Genomic DNA, 27,382 nt, shown 5'->3' on the forward strand with positions numbered 1-27,382 from the left:
CACAATGTAGAGTAGCCTAAGGGAGATATAATGACTGAATGTAATGTAGGATCCTGGATTGGATCCTGGCATAGAAAAATAAAGTACATTAAGGAAAACTAAGGAAATCAGAATAAAGAATGAACTTAATAATAATGTATCAATATTGGCTCATTAATTTGGAATATTTGGAAGTATTCCAAACTAATGTAAGATGTTAGCAGTATGGGAAATTGTGTTTGGGATACATGGGAACTCCACTATGTTCATATTTTTCCTGTAGATACAAAATTATTCTAAAATTAAAGTTTATTTTTAAAAAGTCACTTATTCTCTCACTTACCCCTTCCCCAGTTGTGGAGAGCCAGGCATTTGTGGTTGCCATAGAAATGAACCATAAAAAGACTGTTCTTATTAACAGACTGCACTCCTGCTCAGAGAAGCCAGGGGTATGTTTGAAGACTCAAGTTTTGGATTTTCTTACCCATTAAAAGGAAATAGAGAAGCTAAAGCATCTATTATAAATAAAGCTTCAAACAGAGCAAGCGTCAGTTTCGGGAGAATGTTCCCCTCCCTCGTATTTTTCAAATAATCTGTAATTGTACTGTCCACCCCAGCCACACACTTCAGAAGCCTCTTCGTGCAACTGCAAGAAATAAAAACACAATCTCTTCTTTTATGAACTGTAAAAAAAAAAAAAAAAAAAGTCCATCTTTTCCCTCACTGATTTGAGATGGTACTGTCACTAAACTTCCATATTAATGCCACCATTTTAAATTCTAATGAAATAAAGAAAGTCACTGTAGTGTAGTTCGTTCCTAATGAGCTAAATGTTTGAATCCCAATTTTTTGAACGATGATTTTGCTTCATTTTAAACTTTTTTTTTCCCTTTCAGATCTGGCAAGAAAAAAAATACACATTTGCTCTTTGTTTTTATAATCCCTGAGAACTTCAAAGGTATGTGCCTGTTGGATATGTTATCTGCTTTTTCCCCAAATAGAAATCATGAGGTCAATATTTAATACAAAGATTCTTAGGTTGTCTTTCAGGTCAAGGAGCTGATATTACTTTATCTGAACCACTGACAATGGAAAAAATGAGTGTTGTGATAAAATACTGGAAAACATGTCTCTCAAATACTGGTGAGTGAAAAGCAGGTTTCCAAGGGTTAGAAAAATTCTAAGATTCTACAAAAGTTGTATTTATACATTTTTATGTTGGTTTTCCACTTATGCCTTTTATTTGTTAAGGATTAACTGTATGCTATATACATGTAATCCTTATTAAACATAGTGTGAAGAAAACAAGTGTGAATAAAATAAAGGGAAACATACGTTCTATACCTGTGAAGAAAAAGCTTGTCCTCAAAGGTTTAAAATGTGCACAAGGGACAAATGCAGTGTTGTGGTTAAGCACAGGTTTTTTTTGGTTTGGGGTTTTTTTTTTTTTTGGTAGCCTAGCTTCTTAGTCACTTGAATGGAATTATTCATGCTTTGTGCTCTATGATTGTCTAAAAGCCAGAGCCATTAACCTTGAGTTTTTGTGCTTTGCAAAACACTTGCATATAAATTATTTCACTTCTTTAAGTTAACAGAGTGGTTATCCTTTCTATTTTAGATTTTTAGACACAGATAATTAGTGTCAGTGCTTCAATGAGACCTCACATTTCTAAACTCTTCACCTGTATTGTATTATGTGTATTGCCAGGATCTAAACACTTAAGATAATTAAATTGCTTTAATTTGCCTTGTAAAAGGACAGACTCCAATTTCTGAAATTAAATTCTACTGGAATCATTGTTTGTCAGTGACTACTTATGATTTTTCTAGACCCAGGTTACTAGTAGGAAATCTTTTAAAATTAAGGTATTTTTCTTAAAATGGACCTGAAAGATGCTTTCAGGATTATCATGGATAAGCTCATACTCCAGAAGATACAAGATCAGTGCACCCCTCCTTTTTTTTTAATGTCCTTCTTCAGTATCTAGGCAAGATGAGTGAGTCTGTTTTGTAACATCCCAATGGCTCCCATCCCCTGCAGGTGTCAGAGTTCTTCCTGGAAATGAAATGTGTAACTGTCTGGGACCAGAGTCCTTTTGCAGCCTCTTCTCATTTTGGTTCTCAGTGGAAATAGAGCAGCTGCTCATCACCACCTGTCTAGCACCCTTCTTATTGGTCCTAACCATGTCTCATCCAGTCATCTCAGCTCTGCTCTTAGGATGAGCAGCTGCAAAACAAACAAACAAAAACAACAGCAACAACAAAAAGCAAAAAAACCCAAAAAAACCCCACACCAAAAAACAACACAACCATCAGATGCTTTGACAATGCAGCTACTTACTGAAGACTCATACGCATTTTCTGTCTCTGACGTTTACCTGTAAATAATAAGTAAACTCGGTTGAATGCATTTTTAAGCACACCTATCACAAAGTTAGTAGAATCTGGTTGAAAGAGGATGCTGTGGAGTAACTTGTATGTAGTGTTTTAATTTTGCTTTCTCACCTGGGTAGTTCCATGCTTCACAGATTGAAATCTATAAAAATTGCTTTTTATTTAAAAAATGCTGCTTTATAAAATGTATTGAGTGAAACATGACAGCTATTTTTGATTAGGGTTTATATGTGTGATTAACATCATCCCCACCAGTGACTTTATAATTGAAATGGTTCCTCTTTTAAAACTTGCAGTTAAGAATGAAATTTCTGTGAAGCCTGAAGAACCTGAATTGCCCCTGCAGAAGTCCTGCAGTGAACACCTGAGATATTTTTCTGCTGATCTATTTGCTCGGTTAGTTTTTTTCACTTTTTCGTAGTAGCAATTTTTACTGTGTACATTTCATTAAAAAACATTTCTGGAGGGCTTATTGATTGTGCAACAGCAGCTCAAGTGCTGGGGGTGATGCAAAAGAAAGTAGCTACTTTGTGGAAGAGGGATGCAACCTGTACTATATTTCAGAATCCTGAGCTGGCACTGTGGGGACACATTACAGAAGTATCCAGCTAAATATAAGGAAGCACTTCATAACCACAGGGGAGCAGGTTGAATTGTAAGGTAGTCAGTTACCCATCACTGGGCATGTTAAAGTAGAGACTGGGTTAAATAAAAGCAGTGATGTTTCAGACTTTTAAAACAATGGAATCCTAAGCTGTTATCCATCTGCCAATAAGCTTCTCCCTAATGTCTTTTTTGAACTCATGAACCTACCCCACCAATTACTGAAAATAACCCTTAAAGATGGTCTCTTTGTCTCTGTCTCTTTGAGATATTAGAACTAGCATTTAAACCTGCATTGAACTGGGGGTCATTCAAACCCTTTCAATTCTAACACTGAATGCTTATAAAAATTCTATTTTAGTGAATTTCTTTGTTTCACTTGAAGCTGATTTCCAAGGAGATTTTAAATAGAGCATAGGGCTATAAAGAATGGACACAAGTGTTGAGAACATGGATGATGATGGTGAGAATTTTGAGTTAGTCACTTCCAGAATTTGTAGAATGTGACCGTCAACTTATTTTGAACAGGGAAGAGACTTGGCAACCAATAAGCATGGTTAAACCAAAGATGCACTTACTTAAGGAGTACAGAGATAGCAACAGCTTTCTTTATCTTATTGAGCATTTCAACCTCAAAGAAATTTACCGTATTAAACTTTTTCTGGGATATGGGGTTGGGAAGGGTTTTGGAAGGCCTTGTGATTTTCTTGTATTACTTACAACTTATTTTTGAGCCCTACTCATCTTGTATCTTTGCTCTTCCTCAGAATCCTACTACTATAACTAAAAGTCAATTTTCAAATCAAGTTATATCCCTTGTGATAAAGGAGATAATATTAGTTTGTAAGTTTTTTAGAGAAATTTTTTTTTTTAATCAAATCAATGAAAATGCCTGGAGAAGTTCTAGAAAAATGGTCAAGCCAGAAAATGTCCATTAAATGACAATTTTTTTACATGGAGGTAACCTGCCGGTTGCTGATCAAGCTGCAGTAGTGTATCTTGGCCCTCTAATCCCTCGTGCTTTTCCTGTAATGTACCTTTAGATACAGTCATGTAATTTGGAATACTCATACTCAGTGAGGTTAGAATATTTTAGTCCTGCTTGTATCTGTTATTCTTTATCAGTATATTTTATTTTATTTATTTATTTATTTATTTTTGCGGTACGCGGGCCTCTCACTGTTGTGGCCTCTCCCATTGCGGAGCACAGGCTCCGGACGCGCAGGCTCAGCAGCCGTGGCTCACGGACCCAGCCGCTCTGGGGCATGTGGGATCTTCCCGGACTGGGGCACGAACCCGTGTCCCCTGCATCGGCAGGCAGACTCTCAACCACTGCACCACCAGGGAAGCCCTATCAGTATATTTTAGAATCTTGATCAGTCATTGAATTTATGATGACCTTGACAATAAATTCTTTTGAAATTTTGAAATAAACTATTCTGTACCAAATACATAGGGTAAAATGGTTTGATATTTACTGCACCTTTGTATAAAGCTAGGGACTTAGAGAAGCATCCTTTGATTAGTGTATTGGTGCTTATTGTTTACTATTGCCTGACAATTTTCCTCTTTATATGGTATGATTTTCTCTTGTTTCTAGCTCTGAATCTCTAAGAAATGACATTGGGTTTGAATTAAAGGATCCGTTGTCAAATTTCGAGAAAAACAAAAAGATTTCTGTTCTTCACTCAAGCAAGGAAAAGCTGAGAAGGTGAATTTTGTTACAGCCCCCTTTTTAGCATCGTTCCTTTGTAGGAAAAAATTGCTTCCATGAATTTCGTAACTTTTTATAATATTGTCAAAAGTCGGTGCGAAACTAGTAAATCTGGCAGCTGGGGAAGATCTGGAACTGGTCCCTGCAATACATGCTACTCACTCATTCATTCATTTAGTCATTCAGCAAGTAGCTGTGAGTGTCTAATATGCCAGAATATGATTCGAGAACTGAGGTAAAAAATAAATTGTTGCCTTCAAGGAGGTCTTAGTCTAGTGCTTAGACAGACTTCTAAATAGGAAGTTATGTTTTAATAAATATCATGATAGAAAAGAACACACAGTAGGACACTAGGAAAGTTACCTAAGACAGAATGAGGAGGCAGGAAGGCTTTCTCGAGAAGACGATAGCTAAATTGAGCTTTAAACAAAAATTGGTTTAGTTTGGTTTAGAAATCAGTGAAGGATGTTTCAGATGGCAGGAGTAGCAGGTACAGAGGCCGGCAGTGTAAGAAAGTACAGTGAATTTGTGGAACTGCAGGTGTTTTCATAGAGTTGGCCATAAGGGTGCTAGTAGGAAGGGGCAAGAGATGAGAGGTAGTAGGTAAGGGCTGGGTATGTCCTGTTAAGGAATTTGAATTTCATCCTGACCTGTTCATCCTGCACTAAAGGATTTTAGCAAAGGTGTGATATGATAAGATCTGTACCTTAGAATGAACGCTTGAGCAGGATGTTAGGGAGTGAATTGAATCTGGAGGCCAGGGGAGTCTGTAATAAGAAGTGATGAAATCCTGAACTATGGTGTTAGAAATGGGATAGTGAGAAGTAAGCCAGTTCTAAGTATATGAAATAGGTAGAATCAGCGTGAACGTGGCTGAAGGAGAAGTCAGGTGTAACTTCCAAGTTGATGGTGGAGCCACCGACTGACTGGGAAGTACAGTGGAATGCAGGCTGGGGGTGGGAGGTGAGTTTTGTTCTTGCTGCGTTTATATGGAGCTTCCCAGTAAGGAATTGACCCTTAGGTTCTAGAGAAGATCCAGGCTAGAAACAGGGATTTGAGAGCTATCAGGATACAGCATCTATTTGAAGTGGTGGATGCAGGATGGATATAATGACTTTGAAAAGCATGTAGGGAAGAGACAAGTGGAGAAGAGTCCCTTGGGGAAAACCTCAATATTTAAGGTCCAGGCAGCCGAGAAGAGATCAGGGGAAAAAGAGTTTCTAGGAAGATAAGAAGAAGACCGGGAGGGAGTGGTATTGAGGAGAACAGGGGAGGAGAGAGTTTCCTAAAGGAGTGTGTGTTCAGCAATATCGCATGACACAGAGATTAAGTAAGGGAAGAACTGACAGTTGACTGTGTTTAGCAAAACCTAAATGTCACTGACGTTGGCAAAAATAATTCCCTTGGCGTGGTTAGGGAACAAGTGCCGTTGTAGAAAGATGGAGAATGAAAGGTGGGAATATGCAGATGAAAGGAAGGAGGAAAGGAAGGTGTGTGGTCTATAAAAGGGAATTTAGGGAAGAATGAGAAACTTTGATAAGGCTGGGCCAGACTTGAATATGTTCATATTTATCTTCCAAAAGAAGACAGCTGCAAGAGAGACAGAGGTCTTAAAGATACTCATGTTTTGGTCATCTGTGGCTGCTTTAAAAATGAGACTGAAGTTGATTGGCTTGATACGTGGTTTTATGGGTTAGCAGTTCGAGCAGGACTCAGGTAGGCAATTCTTCTGCCTATGTGACATTAACTGGGGTTACTTGGTAGCCTTCAGCTGGAGGATGGTCCAGTCAGGAGGGTCTGGGGCCTTTGCAGCGATGGCTGGAAGGCTGAACGCAGCCGGGGCTCCCCAGCCTGCTAGTCTCAGGGTGGCCAGACTTCTTCCATGGCAGCCCAGGGCTCCTAGAGAGAGTGTTCCAGGGGGCAGGAAGAGGAAGCTGTGCTCTCACACGGCCTGGGACCAGAAACTGGCCCAGTGCCACTTCTCCCATGTGCTCTTGGTCAGAGCAGTCACAGAGCCTACCCAGGCCTAAGGGAAGGGTATATAGACCCCACCTCTCAGTGAGAGGAATGTCAAAGAATTTTAGTTCCCTTCAGGCAGTGAGGGGCGCTGGCGATGGATTCACATCCCTGAAGAGGCAGAAGGCTTTGGAATGTAGAACCAGGTGGAAGAACACCTCTTCCACTGAAAATGGAGAGAAGGAGTTAAAGCTAAGTGTGGATAAAGATGAGTCTTTTTGTTTGTTTTTTTCGTGCCCTGTGTTCTCTGCCTTCCCCAGCCGTCCCCTTCTGGAGTGTTTGTGTTCTCCCAGCTGGTGCCTGGCCTGGACTTTCTTTTTCTTTTTTTTTAAAACATCTTTATTGGAGTATAATTGCTTTACAATGGTGTGTTAGTTTCTGCTGTATAACAAAGTGAATCAGCCACACCTATACACGTATGATGTAAGAGGGAAAAGATGAGACTTTTGATGGGGCCAGAAAGGAGGAGGAAGTTGATCATTTCTGCCGAATGTGCTCCATCGTCTGCTGAAGATTAGTGGGAAAATGGTGTGGTTTGGGGCTTGATGAGATGGGCTGGTAGATGGGCTAGTCTGGTCCAAAAGGCCTTCACTCGTATGTCTGCTGCTTTAGCCAAGAGGAGACTTAGGGCCTGCTGGCCAGGCTATCCTATAGAGTTCACTAATCTGCAGTGAAATGAGAAAAATACAGTGCAATGAGTATTTTTAAAGCTACATTTTATATAGCATATTCTAAGATTGTGTTTTCCATACTTTATTTGATGTTAAAATCATGGTGATATTAGCAAATGGTTTGCAACAAAATGTTATTGGGAGATGGTACCTTTCTTTCATTATTTTTCATGTCTGCATCGAATGTTGGCAATCCTTTATTGGTCCCCCAAAGTTCTGTGTTGTTTTTCTTTTTTAATTTTGGTGGTTGATGAAAACTAAAATCTGAGAACCACTAGTCTAGAGGACTACAAAGATGCTTTGGGGGGTGTCCGCCCCTGTTGCATTATTTAAAGGGCTAGAAATCTTTGTTTCCCAGAAAGAAAAGCTGTAACCAGGAACTGACCCCTCCACTTAGAGATTTGCTTGGGAGATACCAGAAAGTAACAATCCGTCCCTAATTACTTTATGCCATTTCCTCTTCTTAACCCTTCTGATTATGCCTGTGAATCTTAAAATAGATGCTTCTAGTCTATTTCTCTTCCTTTTTCTCCTCCTCCTCCCAGTCAGCTGCTTTACTTATGGTTTTGTCTTTTTTGCTTTGTTTTGCTCTTTTTTGTTTTTAAGCAGCAAAGGTAACATGATATTTGCTAATGTTGAGGAAATAATGATCCCAGCTGATGGTTTTGAATACTTGCATTTGGGAATTTCTTTTTTAAACAACTCTACCATCTCTGTTTTTTTTATTAGAACAGATTAATAAAAATTGGCTAATACTAATATTCTTGATGAAATCCCTTTCATTACGCATGTTTTAAATATATAAATATGTCTTTATCTTGGTAAGGTGTATACTTTGCAGTGCGATACCTTCATTTTGTTTGTGTATCTGTGAGTCCAAAATGGTGGTGGTTTAATCATTTTCAGGATGTCACTCACTTGAAGTGAAAGTGAGTTTTGCTGTAGTTTCTCACAAATGAAGGCTTTTCCAGGGCTGGAAAGACTTTTCAAGTCTTAGGAATTTAAGGAAGGTAGAATAGGAAGTTCTCAGAGGGTCTTAAGTCATATGTGGCCAAGAGACCTCTCTCTGTGAGTTCTTGATTGCCTGAGACACATTTGTGTCTCCTTGGAGAGACCAAGGACGCAGTTTGGACCAAGACCTTTGGCTTTAAATGCCATTCAGCCTCTTAGAATCACTTTTAGCTGGTTCTTTCCCTGATTTATTTGGACTGGGTCATAACCAAGCTGGCTTCTGTGGTAGATGACAAAAACAAAACACATTTTTGCCTGTTGTTGCCTATTGCTGCTTCCATACACAAAGGAAAAAGAAAACAGCAGGACCCTGTGGGGCCCCTGAGCTGGGTATCCTACTTTTTTGAGCCAACATTAACATCCTTCACAAAGGTTCTCTAACACCATATACAAAAATAAACTCAAAATGGTTTAAAGGCCTAAATATAAGACTGGATACTACAAAACTCCTAGAGGAGAACATAGGCAGAACACTCTTTGGCATAAATCACAGCATTAGTTTTTTGGGATCCGTCTCCTAGAGTAAGGGAAATAAAAACAAAAATAAACAAATGGGACCTAATTAAACTTAAAAGCTTTTGCACAGCAAAGGAAACCATATACAAAATGAATAGACCACCTATGGACTGAGAGAAAATATTTGCAAATGATGCTACCAACAAGGGGTTAGTTTCCAAAATATACAAACAGCTCATACAGCTTAATATCAAAGAAACAAACAACCCAATCAAAAAACGGACAGAAGATCTAAATAGACATTTCTCCAGAGAAGACATAACAGATGGCCAGCGGGCACATGAAAAGATGCTCAACATCCCTAATCATTAGAGAAATGCAGATCAAAACTACAATGAGGTATCACCTCACACCAGTCAGAGTGGCCATCATTAAAAAGTTTACAAACAATAAATGCTGGAGAGGGCGTGGAGAAAAAAGAAACCCTCTTAAACTGTTGGTGGGGATGTAAGTTGGTGCAGCCACTATGGAGAACAGTGTGGAGGTTTCAGCAGTCCCATTCCTGGGCATATATCTGGAGAAAACTCTACTTTGAAAATATACATGCACCCCAGTGTTCATAGCAGCCCTATATACAATAGCCAAGACATGCAAGCAACCTAAATTTCCATCAACAGGTGAATGGATAAAGAAGATGTGGAGTGTGTGTGTGTGTGTGTGTGTGTGTATGGTAGAATATTACTCAGCTATAAAAAGTGAAATAATGCCATTTGCAGCAACATGGATGGTCCTAGAGATTATCATATTAAGTGAAGTAAATCAGATAAAGACAGATATGATATTACTTATATGTGGAATCTAAAATAATGATACAAATGAACTTATTTACAAATCAGAAATAGACTCACAGGCTTAGAAAACAAACTTATGGTTACCAAAGGGGATAGTGGAGAGGGGGAGAGATAACTTAGGAGTTTGGGATTAACAAACTGTGTCTTCTTTTAGTCTAAAATTAGATGACAATATCAGATTAAAATATCTGTAACTGTTGGTTGTTTTAACTCAAATTTTAGGGGTTTTTTTTGGGGGGGGAGTAAAACAGGCTCTTCACTGTTTACAAAGTTATTTATGAGTTGCAAAAATTCTCTATGTTTTTCTCTGTATTACCATGTTTTTCTCCTGTACTCTTCCATTCATCTTGACTGCCACAATCAGACAGAAAGTACAAGAACACTTTGCTTTTGCACCTGTAGTGAAAACCTTAGCAGCAGACATAATCATTCCAGGTCTGTCAGATAAATGCATACTTTTGGTATTTAAAATGTTCAACTTATCAGAATGATGTAATAATCACAAGTAGCAAGTGATTATGTATTTGAAGCAAAAATTCACAAAATTAAACGGACAGATATTGTATTTGAAGCAAAAATTCACAAAATTAAAGGGTCATATTGACAAGCATTGTTGGAGATTTCACATCCCTCTCTCAGCAATTGATACAACAGCTGGACACCAAAAATCAGTCAGATACAGAAGGCGTGAGCCCTGTTAACCAGCTTGATCTGGTAGATGTATGTAAAACACCATACCCAGCACGGCAGCGGAATACCCATTCTTTTCAAAGGCGTATGGTACATTCACTTAGATAAACTGTATGCTGGGGGCTGTAGTACATTTCAGTGCATTTAAAAAAGTTGAATTCACAAGGAGTATGTTCCTTGACTACAATTAAGTTAAATTAGAAGCCAATAAGAATTTGATATAAAGAAAAACCTCAAATATCTGGAAATTTAAGAACACACTCCTAAATAATCCATGGGTAAAAGAAAATAATCACAAGAAAAATTAGAAAATATTGCAAATTGAATGATTATGATAATAAAATATTTCAAAATTTGTGAGATGCAGTTAAAGCAAAGCTTATGGCAAACATTTTGGCTTTATTTTTTTAAAGTCTTTATTGATTTTGTTACAATATTGCTTCTGTCTTATGTTTGGTTTTTTGGCTGCAAGGCATGTGGGGTCTTAGTTCCCCGACCAGGGATTAAACCTGCACCCCCTGCTTTGGAAGTCGAAGTCTTAACCACTGGATTGCCAGGGAAGTCCCAACACTAGGGCTTTAAATGCTTATATTAGAAAAGGCAAAAGATCTAAAAATCAGTGACCTAAGGGTCCATTTTAAGGGGCTAGAAAAAGTAAAATGAAGTAAATCCAAAGTAAACAGAAAGGGGAGGGAGGCGGGCAGGTGAGGAGAGAGACAGAACATTTTACCAATATCATGAATGAAAGAGGAATTACCTCTACATATCCAATAAACATATAATATAAAAGGGTGTATTTTAACTAATTTTATGCCAATAAGTTCAACAACTTAGGTGAAATGGACAAATTTTTGAAAAACACAGTTTACCAAAACTGATACTAGATGAAGCAGAAGATCTGAATAGCCCTCTATATTAAATAAATTGAACTTACTAGAAAACAAAAAAGTACCAAAGAGAAAATGCCAAACTCAGATTGTTTTACTGATGAATTCTGTTAAAAATCTAAAGAAGAGGTAATAACCAGTCTTAAATTTTACAGAAAATGGAGGGAGAACAATTCCTAACCCATTTCATGATGCCAACATAACCCTAAACCTGATAAAGATATTATAAAAAAAGAAAATTACAGGCCAGTATCGCTCATGAACAGAGACATAAAAATACTTAACATAATTTTAACAAATTGAATGAAGTAATAGATAAAGATATAATGTGTCGTGACCACACTGGGTTTCTCCTAGAAAAGCAAGGCTAATGTAACATTCAAAAATCAATCGATATAATTCACCACATTAAACACAATGAAGGAGAAAACAATAGATTAACAGATTCTGAAAACTTATTTGACAACATAAGATTAAAAGACAAAAAACCAGTCTTCCAGCAAAATAGATATGGAAGAGAATTTCCTGAATCTGTTAAAGGGCATCTATGAAAAACCTATAGCTAACATTGTACTTAATGATGAGATTTTGACCATTTGTTCCTTAAAAAGATCTGGAACAAAGTAAGGTTGCCTATTTTTAGAAAGAAAGAAACAAAACTCTCTTATTTATAGATGGCATGATTGTTTATGTATAAAGTCCTAAGATCCTACAAAATAACTACTAGAACCAAAAGATGAATATAGCAAGGTCATAGGATATAAGGTCAGTGTACAAAAATCAATTGTATTTTTCTATATTAGCAGTGAACAATTGGAAAATGAAAAATAATAATTATATTGAAAATAGAGTTAAAAAGCCTTAGAATACTTAGGAACAAAAATATATAAAAGACATTATATCTGTACAGTGGTCACTCAAAATATTGCAGTGATAAACTAAAGAAAAACTAAATCATGCATTATACATAATTATGAATTAAAAGATTTATATTGTTAAGATGTCAGTTCTTGGGAGTTCCCTGGTGGCGCAGTGGTTAAGAATCTGCCTGCCAATGCATGGGACAGGTTTGATTCCCGGTCCGGGGAGATCCTGCATGCCATGGAGCAATAACTATAGCAGTAAGAGTAGATGAATTAGACTCATCAAAATTTACAGCTTTTTCTCTCATAAGACACCACTAAGAAAATAAATAGGCAAACTACAGACTGGGAAAAAATATTTGCAAAACAAATATATTGACAAAATACTGATATTAGGATATACAAAGAACTCTTAAAGTTCAATAATAGACCTACAGTCCAATTAAAATGGAGGTAAAGTATTCAGACAGACACTTCACAAAGGAAGGCAATACACAAGCCCAATAAGCAGCAGAAAAAATGCTTAACGTACTTTGTTGTCATGGAAATGCAAATTAAAGCATGAGATACTACCACACATACCTCTGAAAGGCCAATATTTAAAAATTAAAACTGACAGTATTAAATGCTATCCAAGATGTGGAACAACAGGAATTCTCATACATGGATGGTGGGAGGGTAAACTGGTACTGTTTGGGGGAAAGTTCTGCTAGTTTCTTCTAAATTTGTAAAATAACCCTTCAATTCAATTCCTAGACATTTACCTAAGAGAAATAAAAACATACGTTCACAAAAAGATGTACAGAAGATCTTGCAGTTTTATTCATAATGATAAAAATAAGAAACAGCCAAAGTGCTGATCGATAAGAGAATGGATAAATAAGCTGTGGCGTATTTATACTACGGAATACTGTTCCTCAATAAAAAGGAACAAAGCAGCCCCATGGATAAATCTCAAAAACATTATGCAAGTGAAAGAAACCTTACATAAAAGGACACGTGCTGTGAGATTTGATTTATACGTAGTTTAAGGAGAGACAAGAGTAATGTGAGATAGAAAAATATCAGAAATGTGGTTGCCTCTTATGGGGGATGAGACTGACCAAGAAGGAACATAAGGAACTTTCTGGGGTTATGAGAATGTTGATTAGGTAGTTTGTGTCACATAGTTTTGTACGTTTGTCAAAACTCATAGAATAGTACCCTTAAGATTGGTGCATTTTATTTTATGTAACTTTTACCCGAAAATAAAATAATTCGAACTGTAGCTATATGTTTAGGGGTTTAGTGTACTGAAGTCTACAACTTACTTTGAAATGCTTCAGTGCAATAAAATAGGTTGATGTATATGGCCAGTGGGATGATTCATATATGACAAAGCATAGACAGTAAGTGTTCACCATAGACTCTAGGCAGTGGGTATATAAGTGTTCCCCGTACAAATTCTTAATTCTTTCAACTTTTAAGAATTAAGAAATCTTAATTCTGTCGATCTTCCTGTATGTTTGAACATTTTCCTAATGAATGTTGGAAAAATGTTTAATGTGATCTTTCATTATAAAAGTGATATATGCCCCACAAAGATATTTGGAAAATGTAGAAAATTAAAGGAAGAAATAATATTTTCTATAGCCCAACTATCCAGAAATAATGATTACTTGACACTTTTGCTTTGTCTTTTTTTTTTGCCTTATTTTTTCCTTAATGGCTATGATCATATTTTATATGCTATCCTGTATCTTATACTTGTCTCCTATAGAAATATACTATTTTTTCCCCAGTAAGCTTTTTTTTTTTTTTTCTGTACGCGGGCCTCTCACTGTTGTGGTGTCTCCCGCTGCGGAGCACAGGCTCCGGACGCGCAGGCTCAGCGGCGATGGCTCACGGGCCCAGCCGCTCCGCGGCATGTGGGATCTTCCCCGACCGGGGCATGAACCCGTGTCCCCTGCATCGGCAGGCGGACTCTCAACCACTGCGCCACCAGGGAAGCCCCCCCAGTAAGCTTTATAACATATTTCCACTGCCAGATAATATTCTGCTGAGCTTACTTAAGCATCCACTCATTTTGTGTGTTTAAATTGTTTTTCCTGTTTTACTGATAGACTAATGGATGTCATTTTACAGGAAGTTTGTTCTGTGTTTGAGATCCTTGTAAGTGAAAGTACCATGTGGAAGGGTATATGAACTTTCAGAGCCCATCATACACATGTCAAATTGTTGACTTTTCCATCCCTTTTACAGAGTGATGCCTGAGACATCTCCATAGAACCCCCAAAGCTCCTCAAAGCCCAATTAAAATACCACCCACTGATCTGGAATATTTGAGTTATTCACTGGCTACGTGACAAAGTGGATTTTTAAAAATCCATTTATTTTTGTCATTCTAAGGTTCAGAGAGGTTTAGTAAGTTGCCAGAGGTCCCAGCTAGTAATGGGCAGAGCCACCCTTTGATCCCGTACATGTCAAGGCAGTATTCAGCGCAAAACGTGCTTAAGAATGCTTATTAACTGAACACACGGATAACTTAAGGTCACAAAGGCTGAGATCAATTTAGAGTTACATTTCCTATGTATTTCCCTTCAGAACCGTGAAAGACTTAGGTTAGTTTCTTTCTGATATGAGCCTGGATGACGTTCTCATTTGCATATTGGTTTATTTGTTCTGTCCATGTACCTACCTCATGTAAAGGAAGCAGGCTTCTGATTTTCCTTTGGCTCAGAACACAGGTGAAGCCCATGTATTCTAAGTTGCTAATTGTGTATTGTTGGAAATGTGGTCCAGGTCAGAGTGACATGAATATCCTGAGAACTCTTTCTTTGCCTTCCAGGCTTCTAGTGTGAATCACAAAAGGATTTATGTGTATTGTGTGTGATCCTCTCCTCTGAGGGATGCGTGCCTGTAGGTTTCCATAGGCAGCAGGGGTATTCTCTGGTGTCCTCAGTGTCTGGGCATCCTGCACACTCACGGGGAAGAGTGAGCTGGGCTGCCATCAGCACAGACACTGTACTCGGCAGCAGTGTGAGCCGTGCCCCAGAAAGCTGTGATTCCAGGGGCTGTGGAGACTGCTGGCTTGTGGGGACATGGCCCTCCTCTAAAACAGAGACTAGAAAGGCAGGGGCCGGTTCCTTTATAAACAAACCCAGAGGAGGGATTGGTTGTCCTTGTGCACAAGGAAGAAAACAGGCTAATCATTCCTTATTTATTACATTTCTCTGCTCAGAGAGCGAATCAAGTATTGCTGTGAGCAGCTGCGTACCCTGTTGCCGTATGTGAAGGAGAGAAAGAATGACACAGCTTCGATTCTCGAGGCAACAGTTGACTACATGAAGTATGTCCGGGAGAAAATCCCTCCAGCCATCATGGGCCAGGTAGTCAACTCTCAAGCCCTTGAAATTTATTCTCGCAGACAGTGCTTTAATGCTACAGTTTTATTTCTTTTATTTTTTATAGTTAGAAATGTGTGTGTGTGTGTGTGTGTGTATACGAAAAAAATCTATAGCTACAGCTATCTAAGTAGATCTCAATCTCTTTCTCTCTTCATTTCTTAGATTACTGAAGTACTTCAGATCAATAGGAGGTTTTGTAAGAAACGACAAACGCCCATCCAGCTATCCACCCCAGGCACGATTATGGCACAAAGGTATGATCATCTGAATCTTGTGAATCTGAGGTCGCCTTGTTATTTTCCTCTGGTACTAATGCTAGAAATGAGACAGGCACTGAACCCACCCATAATGAGAACTAAATGGTACTGATGAACCTAGCTGCAGGGCAGGAATAAAGAGGTAGACATAGAGAATGGACTTGATGACGTGGGCTGGGAGGGCGAAGCTGGGGCTAAGTGAGAGTAGCATCGACTTATATACACTACCGAATGTAAAATAGTTGGCTGGTGGGAAGCAGCCGCATAGCACGGGGAGATCAGCTTGGTGCTTTGTGATGACCGAGAGGGGTGGGATAGGGAGGGTGGGAGGGAGGCTCAAGAGGGAGGGGATATAGGGACATGTGTATGCACATGGCTGATTGGCTTTGTTGTGCAACAGAAACTAACACGGTATTGTGAAGCAATTATATTCCAATAAAGGTCTATTAAAAAAAATAGAATCAGTAAACTTTTCCCATTGCTGATGTGTATCATTTAATTACAGTGATAAAATATGTAATATTCTCAGGCCCATGATGCTTTCATCATTTGACTCACTCTTTCTTCTTTTGTTGTTTCTTAAAATGGGGTTTTACGAGTAGTGCCTGTGGTGATTGACAATGCAGTCAGGATGCGATAGATTCTAGCATTCCTCTGTCACCAGGGCAGTCCAGCCCCATTTTCAGTTGGGAGTCCTTAAAGACATTTCTAGTATAACAGGTGACGTGCCAGATGAATGCTTCCTTGTTTAAATTGATTAGAATGTATACACCAAGAAAAACTCTAAAGGAGAAGTAAACCATTCCTCCATATCCTAAAGAACCATCATGAGTCCTCTTCTACAGTTTGTTCTTATATTTAATCCAGAGCATAGGCTCTGTCTGTGCTTTTTAGAAATTGAATGTAAGAAGAGCAGTTCAACTCAGCAATGTTCATATCATCTTCCTTGAGAAATGCCTAAGGAATGTTTTGTTTTTTTAAGAGAAAACAGTGTGTTGACAAGCACTTATTCACCCGTGAGAGGGATCAGATTCCTGGCTAATAAACGCTTGAACGTGTACTCTGTTCCTGCCTCCGGGGCTCCCTTGGATGAAGCTGTGAGAGGTGAGCTCCGCCCACCGCCCTGTGCAGCCGTAGTGTGCACAGGCGCGCGTGTGTGTCCTGCTCACCCTGGGCCTTCTGTGCAGGCACTGCCGCAACCAGGGGATGGAGCGTAGCTGGAAGATTACACCCTGAGTCCTTTGGTGCTGTCTGCTTGAAAGACACGGCTGGCCACTGGCATTTAAATAATGTTACCCCAGAAAGTGGGCTGAAAATTGACTCTCATTACCAGAAATCTCATCTTAATGATAGATGATGAGCACACTGATGACTATGTGTATTACTGAATAGAATCTAAAGGGAGGGAAGTATTCATATTAATTCAGTGCTAACAGTGTGCAGGCAGACCTCAGAAATACCGTGAGTCCTGTTCCAGACCACTGCAATAAAGCAAATATCGCAATAGGGTCACACGTGTTTTGGTTTCTCAGTGCATATAAAAGTTATGTTTACACACTATCGTAGTCTATTAAGTATGTAATACATATGTCTCAAATATTAATGTACATGCCTTAATTTTAAAATATGTCATTGCTTTAAAATGCTAGCCATCGTCTGAGCCTCCAGCAAGTAGTAGTTTAACATCAAAGATCACTGATCACCAGCTGGTGCTTTGTGACCTCTTGGAGGGGTGGGATGGGGAGGGTGGGAGGGAGGGAGACGCAAGAGGGAAGAGATATGGGAACATGTGTATATGTGTGGCTGATTCACTTTGTTATAAAGCAGAGACTAACACACCATTGTAAAGCAATTCTACTCCAATAAAGATTAAAAAAAAATTCTAACCATCATCTGACAATGCAAGGTTGCCACAAACCTTCAATTTGTTTAAAAAAAAAAAACAACAACTCTTCAAAACACAATGGAAGTACAATAAAGCAAAGCACAGTAAAATGAGATATGCCTGTATAAAAATATTAAACATATTTTTAATAAGGAACATGGATTCACATCACACCTAGGAAGGTTGAAGCATACCTTTGAAAATCCTGAAACAACCGAAATAATAAAGCGATTTCCTTACAACCTGAAATCAAAAAAAAAAAAAGATCACTGATCACAGATCACTGTAACAAATATGCTAATAATGAAAAGGTTTAAGATATTGTGGGAATTAGCAACATGTGACACAGAGACATAAAGGGAGCAAATGCTGTTGGAAAAACGGCACCAATAGACTCACTTGATGTAGGGTTGCCACACGCCTTCAATTTGTAAAAAAACAGAGTGGCTGCAAAGTGCAATAAAACAAGGTCTGCCTGTACTGAGCATTTAACATATTAATTGATTTACCTCCTTTGTGTCTTTGCTTAATTGTCACCTTCTCAGTGAGTCTTTCTCAACCACCCAATTAAAACTGCACACTCCTTCCCAGCATCACATAATACGTGGGTCTCCTTATCCACTCCCTCTGCTGTATTTGTCTTCATAGCACTGTTCTCCTTCTAATATTCTTTTCTTGCCTATTTTTTTATTGCCTGTCTTCTGCCACTAGAATATCAACTCCACAAGGACAGGGATTTTTTTTTTTTGCTTCTTTTGTTCATTGCTGTATCTCTAGTACCTAGAACAATGACCAGCTCACAGTAGGTGATCAAGAAACATTCATTATATGAATATTCCATTGTGAATATTCAATGTTTACCCACTGGGAGGCATTTTTGTTATTTGTATTATAAAGTCTAGGCATGCCCATGTGCTTGTACAAATAAGAAGATGGAAAAAAAAGCAGAACCAGAGTAAAAGCACACAGCTGCCAGCTTGTGACTTCTCGTACATATTCCCAAAGGTTATTCTTCACTGAGAAGCCAGTAGGTTATGGAGCATGTAACCTGTGTGTTAGGTGCTGATGACCAGAGGCCCTACCATCTCCTCCCCCTGCCTGAGTCTGAGGTCACCTTTCTACTGGTTTCCTCGAAGGGATTCCACTGCCTCATGTCAGCACCTCCCTGTGCTGGGAATGCCCTTTCCCACGCTCTGCCTGGCTCACCCCCAGTCATCGCTTAGTTTCAGCTTAAATGTTTCTGCCTCAAAGATGGGGACACGAGGACAGACATGGTGCAGTTCTTGTTCTTAGGGAGCTCGCAAATGAGCAGCAGACAGGGTCATAAAGCAAAATATGATTCGTGTGTTATTTTAAGTGCTGTCGTCGAGGTACCATGCACATTATGGGGACATTGTGGAAACAACGGGAACAAACGAGGTTACGGGGGATGGTGTCTAAAGTCAAAAGAGAAAGGGTCTCCAAATAGGACATCGCCCTCCTTGTTCATGTAATCAACCTCAGGGTATTTATTCGTCAATTTAGACTTCTTTCCTGACTTAGGGGAGAGGGAAGGAGAATAGAAAAAAAAGTAGCCATGAGCCATGGTTAATCTACTTAAAGTAGCTATGGCTGAGTGTCACAAAGAATGATTCAGTCAGCCCAGATTAAATCAGATAGGGGTCAGGCCACAGGTGTATGCCTGTCAGTGTTACTTCTTATACACACAGTACTTACTTCTGCATTTTCACTATTCATATCCTGCAGAAACTCTGAAACACTCTTGTGATGGTAATGAGTTCAGGCCTTTCTGTGTCGCAGGATCTCTTGGTTTTGCATCACCTAAAATGACTGTTCTTGGGAAGAAACAAATCCACTAGGACCATAGGCTTATGTCAGGTTCAGACTGGACAAGACCTTGAAGGTCACTGAGTCAAAACCCCTACTTCCATTTTATTTATATACATTTTTCCATTTGAAAAGCAGTATTAGTCCTTTACTAAAACCCAGTTAAGATAATAACTGTATTCATTTTTAAATGTATTCCCTTCAAGTCTTTTTCTACACTACAGTCTTTTTCTACACTACAGTCGTAATCATATTGGATCTCCAATTTTGTCTCTGGCTGTTTTACTTAACATTGTGTCCTGTCCACTTGAATTTTGTATTATGCAGCCCTCAGCACCATTGTAATGGTTTTAGTAGTTTATCAAATGATTTATAGAATAGTTTTCTTAGTCGGCCTCCTGTTGCTACATTTAGTGTTTGCAGTTTTGTGGGGAGAGTGATTTTATGCATAATATGATAGTAAATATTTCCCTGTAGATTTTTCTGTATTTTGGACTTTTTCCTTGGCCTGGATACCTGGAAGTGAGTGACGAGTGAGTTAGGGAACGTGAGCACATGCACAGCTGGTCACGCATGTTGCCAAATGGTTTTTGAAAGAGGACTGGCACAGTTGAAATCAGTTAATAAGTCTTTCAGATTTCACTTTCACCACCTAGGCCGGTAAATTGAAGGCTGGAGAAGTTAAATGGCCACCTGAAGTCCCCTGGTTTCTGTGCTAAATCTGACCTGTAACCCAGAAGTGCTGATATCGGTCAACATTAGACTTCCTTAGGCTGCCTTTACTTGTCCTTTTTCACAAGTCTCTGTACACTTTTGCCGAAATGATTTTTCACAAATATTCCAGATATATTTGTATTTAAAGTAGACATAAAGCTATGTTCCTTTGCCTTTATTCCTATCAGTATCCAGAAGAAAATAAATAGGTGTTCAGGGAAGTCACTGGCGGTTCAGTGGTTTGGACTCCGTGCTTCCACTGCAGGGGGCGTGAGCTTGATCCCTGGTCAGGGAGATCCCTCAAGCCGCACAGCGCGGCCAGAAAATTTAAAAACAAAACAAGGTATTCCCGATATTGAGATTACATTGTTAACATTCATTATATATTAAAATTTTTTTTCTGCCTTCTAGTTACTACACAGAATATAGCTATATAACAGTATAACCCACTTCACTCATAGAAAATCAGTGAGTGAGTTGTGGCTGGATGGAGTTCTTCTTTCCAACATTCTCCCATGCTGCATAGGGATGATCACAGTTTTTATGATGACGAGACATGCGCACGCACACACAATGGCATAGAGGTATGATGCGTCTCCAAAATCTGTCTTTTAGTGACATGTGAACACTAATTTATAGTGTGTGTATCGCTCTAAATGCCACTACCAGAAAGTTCACTTTGTTTTTACATCAGCATTTGAGTATAGCGGTAGTCTTAAGTTTGTACCGTGAGGAAATGAAATAGAGGGCAATGTATTCTAAATATAGTAGTTCAGGGTTACTGATTTGCATCTACTGATGGATACTTGCTTTGTTTTTATTAAAGGTCAGTCGAGCTCTGCGTCAGAGAACGCTGTCGGCGCCGTGTGTAAAACCCGAATCCCCAGCACAGCTCACTCTCTTAATTCCTTCCGTGCCGTCAGATACTATTCTAAAGTCGTCCCTTCCTATGATGCCGCTGCCGTAACAAATCAGAACATTTCGGTACATTTTCCAACAGCTGTGCCCAAAGTCTCGAAGTTTCTTCCTCAGCACTGCAATTCTGTGTTGGGCCAGGCGTGCGCAGCACACCCCAACTGTCTGGTAAGTCTTCTGGGCTCTTTCATCCCAGCCAGCAGGAGCCCCTGGCCTGAGTTTTGTTGTTCATGCTCTGGTTAGAAACCTCATCGCCTGGCTCCGGGGGAGTCAGCCCAGGCTCTGGCTCCCCGTGCCGCCCCACTGCTCTCTCCATATCCAGAGTTGGTGAATCTGGACGTGGCTCCGCTGCTATGACTGGAGGTGACCAGGCGGAACCTAATCTCCTCTAGAGCCCCTCCTCGCTACCCCCGCCTGACCCCGCTTTCTACGGTGCCACCTCCCATTCCACCAGCCGCACCCTCCACTGGCACCGTGGCTCGCTGCTGATTTCTCTCTTAGGCCGGCACCAGTCACACACCCTATGACAGCCTGTTCTTGTGACACCAACCAGGCCGATGTCAGATCCCAGGTGTCCTCATAGCACAGATACTTATTGAGCACCCACTGTGTTCTAGCATTGTGCTAACCACCGGAAATGTAGTATCTAAAGATAGACCACAATCCCTGCCCTCATGAAGCCCGAGTCTCACAGGGAAGCGGGCATAGAAGCAGACAGTCATGATGTGCATTGGCGCGCACGGGAGGAGACCCTCGTGTCTATAGGGTAATACGGGTGTGGGCAAGGATTGGGACTGCTTACCCCTGGAGGAAGTACTGTGTGAGCTGAGATCCAAAGAGTAAGAATTAGCCCAGTGGAGAGGTTAGGAGTTGGGAGTGAGGAAGGGAAAAGCATTCCAGGCGGATGGATCAGCATGGATTAGAAGTTGGGAGTGAGGAAGGGAAAAGCATTCCACCATGGATCAGTGGTATCTTCATTTTTGGGAAGAATTGTCCAATTCTAGAGGAAGACCTGAACTTGACTGGCCTGCTTAAAATGGACTCTGATAGCCTTAATATAATTATTGATACTTTTGCATATTAATAATAGTTACCGTGTTTTGAGCACTCAATAGTTAATGTGCCAGATACCCTACGTACTTAATGTGGGTGATCTAATGAATCTTTGACACAGTCATTGAGGTAGGGACCATTATTTCCATATGACATCTATAAAGTGGGAATAATAGTGACTTTCCCAAAAAACATTTATGAGAAAAATGTTTGAAAGAGCATTAGAAAGAAATTTTAAAATATGAAGTATCTACAGATATAATACTGTTACTAATGTTCATTAGTATACCAGCAGGAAAACCAGAGTAAATGAAAAAAAAAAAAGATTGCAATGTTATTTTTTTAATTGTGACCTACCCTTACTGTATGTAGTTTTTTCAGAGAATTGTTACAACAATGTATAATTACTTTTAGTAACTATGAATAATACCTATTTTAAAACCTGTAGTGTATTCACCCGAGGAGTTCATGGTTTTACAAATTATTTCCTATTGCTTGAGGACATAGAAAATGTATTTGTGACATTATGAGTAAGAACAGGCCAGGATTCAATTAATGTGTTTTTTTTTTTCACCTTTGCAGCAACAGTTTTGGGCGTATTAATAGCACATGTTTGAAATTCACACTCTAGACCACCTACTGGGTGCCGTTTGACAATACAAGAAGAATGGAACAAAGAATGATCTTGAAAGCTACACCCGGAGACCTACTATCAAAAGGGTTTGCATTGTATGGCTTCTGATAAATGTGCTAAAAGCTTCTGCAGTCAGAAAGACAGGCAGCAAAAGTGCTAGCCATAGGTTTTTACTTGCCTTCACACATACTTGGATCTCCCCCAACCCAGGTGCTACAAGAACAAACGGCCTAGGTGAGCTAGACTCTTTTTTTTTTTTTCCTCAAAAAATATTCCACAATTTATGCGAAAGGTACATGATAAAGAAGATCCACGTAGACTGGGTACAGTGCATTGGTGTCACTAAGTACAGATGTTGCAACTTGATTCTTACTTTTAGTATCCCTGTGAATTACTGTCACTTATTTCTAGGTGGTATCGTTTCCAGATTTGACATTTGAGAGAGCTTCCTTGGCTATTCACTATTCAAACTCAGATACCATAGTTTGAGAGAGGTGTTTACCTCCTCACTTGACTACTAATGAATAAACTGACATGTTTGTTTTTGCATTTCACCATCCCTTGAGTGAAATGATAGCTAATAGGTAAATTTTTCTTTCTGGCTCTTTAGTTACAGACTAGCAGGCCTTTCTTTGTTTTTCATCTCCTTCTTCCTATGGGTATCGGAAAAGATTGCTGAAAATAAGGGGAGAAAAATGTTTGTTTTATATTTCACTAAAATGTTCTTATGCATAGTATAAGTATTATTGTTAAAGAAAATATTCAGTTCTGACCCTCAAAACGGTAACCCATTTTTGTTCTGTTTAATAAATATGTGTTCCCTCTTTTAGTAGTACTGTGTAGGGACTTTCATTTTACAAGATTTTTGAGGATTTGGAAAATTACTTTCGGCATAGCCAAATTTTCATGTTAAATTGTGTAACTTTTCTTTGAGGATGGCATGGTAATGGAATTTGTAGATGTTTGACAAACTTGATAAAGGAACTAGAAGTTTCCAACTAAGATTCTATGCTTATTATTATAAATGTGTGCTCGACTCTTGCCTTTGGGGGTAGTAATGGCTTTGACATTGTAGGAGAACCTGTTGAGGTATTTTGAGTATTTTGGGATGACTTCATATGTTCACAGCTGGTCTTAATTTCTCCTGGGACTTTTTCTTTGCATCAGCATTTTCCTAAATTCACACGTGGACCATGAGACACAGCCTGTGGCTGGGAATTCTACCTAGAGAGGTGACCCACAGATCCTGTCTACCTGCTGTTATCAATCCCCTTTTTCCTTTCAACATGAAGAGGAGACTACCAGATCAGTCTTTTTTTTCAACGCTGGTTCCCATGATCCTGAACTTCATGCAAATGTCCAAATTCATTTTTAATACCAGAATTTTAGTTTTAATAAATTATGCTCTTCCAGGTCAGTTCAGCTCTCAGCCGGGGAGGAAAGGTTAGTTGGGCCTCAGCCTGTAAAGAAGAACACACTTTTCCTTTGTAAAATCAAGTTGACCGGTCATGAGACAGTTGCAGTGTCGTTTTCACAATGAAAAGGTGCAAAGAGTTTGTCTAGAAAAGTTGGCAGCTTGCGGTTTTCACATTGGTGGTTCTAGCAGCCCCTGTCCCTATCCAAACAGGGAGTAGGGGCAGAAGCAAATATTTATTGAGCCCTTTCTGTGGCTTAGGCAAATTATGAGACATATCCTCGAGGGAGAGGAACTTGGCCTTACTTGTTTCCAGACCCTCATTGTCAGCCATCTTGCTGGCTGGCTGGCTGGATGTACACGTGCTTGGATGGGTACCTGGGGGAATGAGGACCCAAGAGGAAGGAGGCGTCTGAACATGGGTGATGATTATGAGAAGGGAAAGGGGGGGACGTGGTCAAGCCCTTAGGGACCCGTTTGAGGTCAAGAGGGAAGGAAGAGTGGAAGTAGATATTTGGCCGTCCATCACTGTAGTTTTTATTGAGAGTGTATCACTACTCTGTTTACACTTATTTCCTACCCCTCACCATACTTTTCTAATATATGAGTTGTATGGTCTCCCAGCATAGCAGAAATGGCAGTCATTGGTAGTGTTTGTAAACAAACTGTTGTGTTCAGTGGAGAACATGCAAATGTTGAACACCTCAAAAATCATTCAGTTATTTATTAATTTGTTCAGTAACTATTTGGCAGGCATTGTCTTAAATGCTGGGAAAACAGCTATATATATGACATCGTCTTTTTAACTTTTTTTGTCTAGGAGCTTAAAGTTTACTGGGAGAGACAGGTAGGCTGGAACTGCAGTAGAGTTTGGTGAGTGCTATGCGGGGGGAGAAATATGAAGTACTAAAAAGCAACACCCACACCATTCTGGGGATTCATGGGAGGTTTTAGGGGTAGTGACGTCTGCGCTATCCTCATTTCTGAAACTGGTAGTAACAGTACCTGCCTCTTAAGGTGGTTGTGAAGATTAAATGAGATAATACATGTGAAAGCTCTTAGAACAGTGTCTGGCGCACTGTATAGGTGTCATCGCCCCCACAATTATAACAATGATTAAGCTGAGATTTTAAGGACCAGTAGGCATAAACTAAGCCAAGAGGTGGAGATTTGGGGACTGGTTAGGGAGATAAGTTTTCAGGCAGAACTGTATTTGCAAAGGAACGACGGAAAGGACAGCATAACACGTTTGGAGAAGTGAAGGTAATTCCACGTGGCTGTGCAGAGTGTTCAGGTGTGGGGTGGAGGAGGGATGGAGCAGGGAGATAGGCGGGAGCAGAGAGAGAGAGGCAAGGGCCACATGACACTGCCCTCTTGGAACTTTAAACAGTTCTTTTGTTGCTGTCATGGTATTGACATCATCAGATATGCATTTTTAGGGTGAGCACTCTGGCTTTGGTGAGTTAAAGGCAGAATGAATCGAAGGGGGCTTAAAGCACCTCGGGGGAAGGAGTGGCTGTTCCAGTAATTCAGACAAGAGATGGCCCGAAATACGTCATTGGCTGTGGGGATGAAGAGAAGAGGCAAATCTGGTCGATATTAAGGGGGCAGAATTAGCAAGAGTAGGTAGATGATCCAATACAGGGGTGGTGAATAAGGGCAAAGTAGTAAGGATAACAGCCAGGTTTCTGGCTTCGGTTGCTGGACAGATCATATTGACGTTCACTGGGGGAGCACAAGGAAAAGAGCATTTGGAGGGATGGCGCTGGATGATGACAGTTTCACCTGGGAACGTGCTGCATTGGGTGCGTGGAGGGTAGCCTAGTGGAAGCAGCTAGAACACACGCAGATCTGTGCAGCACAGGTGGGGGCTCTGGGTGAGAGATGACGCAGTTTAGGGCATCGTCAGCCAGGGGTGGGGGAATGTTGAAGTGGGTGATTCAGTCATTAAATGATGGGATGATCCACAAGGGCCTTCTGACCCTGCAATTCTATTATCATTCATCATAAGAAGTCACTGGGTCAGGCCCCCAATGTCACATGACACTGCAAGTTACCAGAGATTTGAGACATGTGGGTACAACTTGCCCATGGCAGCTGTGTTTGTTTACTGTTGTTTTTTTTTTAAATTTATTTTTCCTTCCAGTTTTATTGAGGTATAGTTGACATACAGCACTGTATAGGTTTAAGGTGTGCAGCATCATGACTTGACTTACGTACGTCATGGAACGATGACCACAGGAAATTTAGTGAATGCTCATCAACTCATATAGATACAAAATCAAAGAAAAAATATGCTTCCCTGTGATGACAACTCTTAGGATTTGCTCTTTTAACAACTTTCCTATATAACGTACAGCAGGGTTAGTTGTATTAATCACGCTGTGCATCATATCCCTAGTAGTACACTTATAACCGGAAGCTTGTACTTTTGGAAACCACCTTCATCCAATTCCCCCTCTCCCCAACCCTTGTGAGAAATTAAATTTCTCCGAATTTCTAGCTTCTGAAAAATTCAAAACATCAGCAATACTGGCTCTATTTCTACTTAGGCAAAATAGCAACACATTGCTCAGGTAAGTAGTACCCAGCCCTACGTATGGGGTGTCAGGTTCCCACCCAGCTTGCCTCCTTCATTGAAATGACTTTGCCTGGTCCCTATAGGTATTCCAGTTTGTCCCCTACAAAGAGAATCGCTTGGGGGATGGAGAGTGGCAGCACGTTAAAATGCACACTCCCAGGCCATGCCCCACAGGGTCAGATGGGTAGGTTTGGCTGAGCTGGGAATCCACATTTTAACAAACACTGCCCGAGGTGTGGCAGGCATCTGATTATCCTACTTAAAAACCCCCAGTGCACATAAATGGATGCAGATATCCAGAGGAGACACGAAAACAGAATAGATGCAAACTAAAACTGTATGTCATTGACTTCCAGACCTGAAGCCCTTGTAGATTTATGAAAACCATGCATTTGGGAGCTCCTGTCTCAGAGATTGTGATTCTGTAATTCTAGGATGGGGCTCAGTAACCTGCAGAGAGTGATTCCGATGTGCAGCCAGGTTTTGGAGCCACTGTTAGATTCGTAACATGCTAATCACGTGTGTGTTGAGAGCAGATGTCAGGAGATGAAGCAGGGGGAGCATGTCCTCCCAAATCTCTG

General features: G+C 39.8%; 1 protein-coding gene across 2 annotated transcripts in view; it reads left to right on the plus strand.

Moving 5' to 3' along the window:
- Window positions 1-23,808, plus strand: part of SOHLH2 (spermatogenesis and oogenesis specific basic helix-loop-helix 2) — a 39,851-nt gene extending 16,043 nt beyond the window's left edge. Inside the window, exons 3-11 of one of the 2 annotated variants that reach the window (XM_027116516.1) lie at window positions 876-937; window positions 1,018-1,122; window positions 2,670-2,769; window positions 4,577-4,687; window positions 15,356-15,503; window positions 15,684-15,775; window positions 16,761-16,882; window positions 21,031-21,287; window positions 22,755-23,808. In XM_027116516.1, the coding sequence (XP_026972317.1) occupies window positions 876-937; window positions 1,018-1,122; window positions 2,670-2,769; window positions 4,577-4,687; window positions 15,356-15,503; window positions 15,684-15,775; window positions 16,761-16,882; window positions 21,031-21,287; window positions 22,755-22,775 (1,018 nt within the window). In that variant the 3' untranslated portion in view covers window positions 22,776-23,808. The remainder of the gene's footprint in view (window positions 1-875; window positions 938-1,017; window positions 1,123-2,669; window positions 2,770-4,576; window positions 4,688-15,355; window positions 15,504-15,683; window positions 15,776-16,760; window positions 16,883-21,030; window positions 21,288-22,754) is intronic. The other variant, XM_027116517.1, reaches the window with a different exon arrangement.
- The last annotated feature ends 3,574 nt before the right edge of the window (window positions 23,809-27,382 follow it).

Source organism: Aethalodelphis obliquidens, unplaced genomic scaffold (genome assembly GCF_003676395.1).
Source record: "Aethalodelphis obliquidens isolate GAN/ISIS:26980383/991018 unplaced genomic scaffold, ASM367639v1 scaffold16, whole genome shotgun sequence".
NCBI classification, from domain to species: domain Eukaryota; kingdom Metazoa; phylum Chordata; class Mammalia; order Artiodactyla; family Delphinidae; genus Aethalodelphis; species Aethalodelphis obliquidens.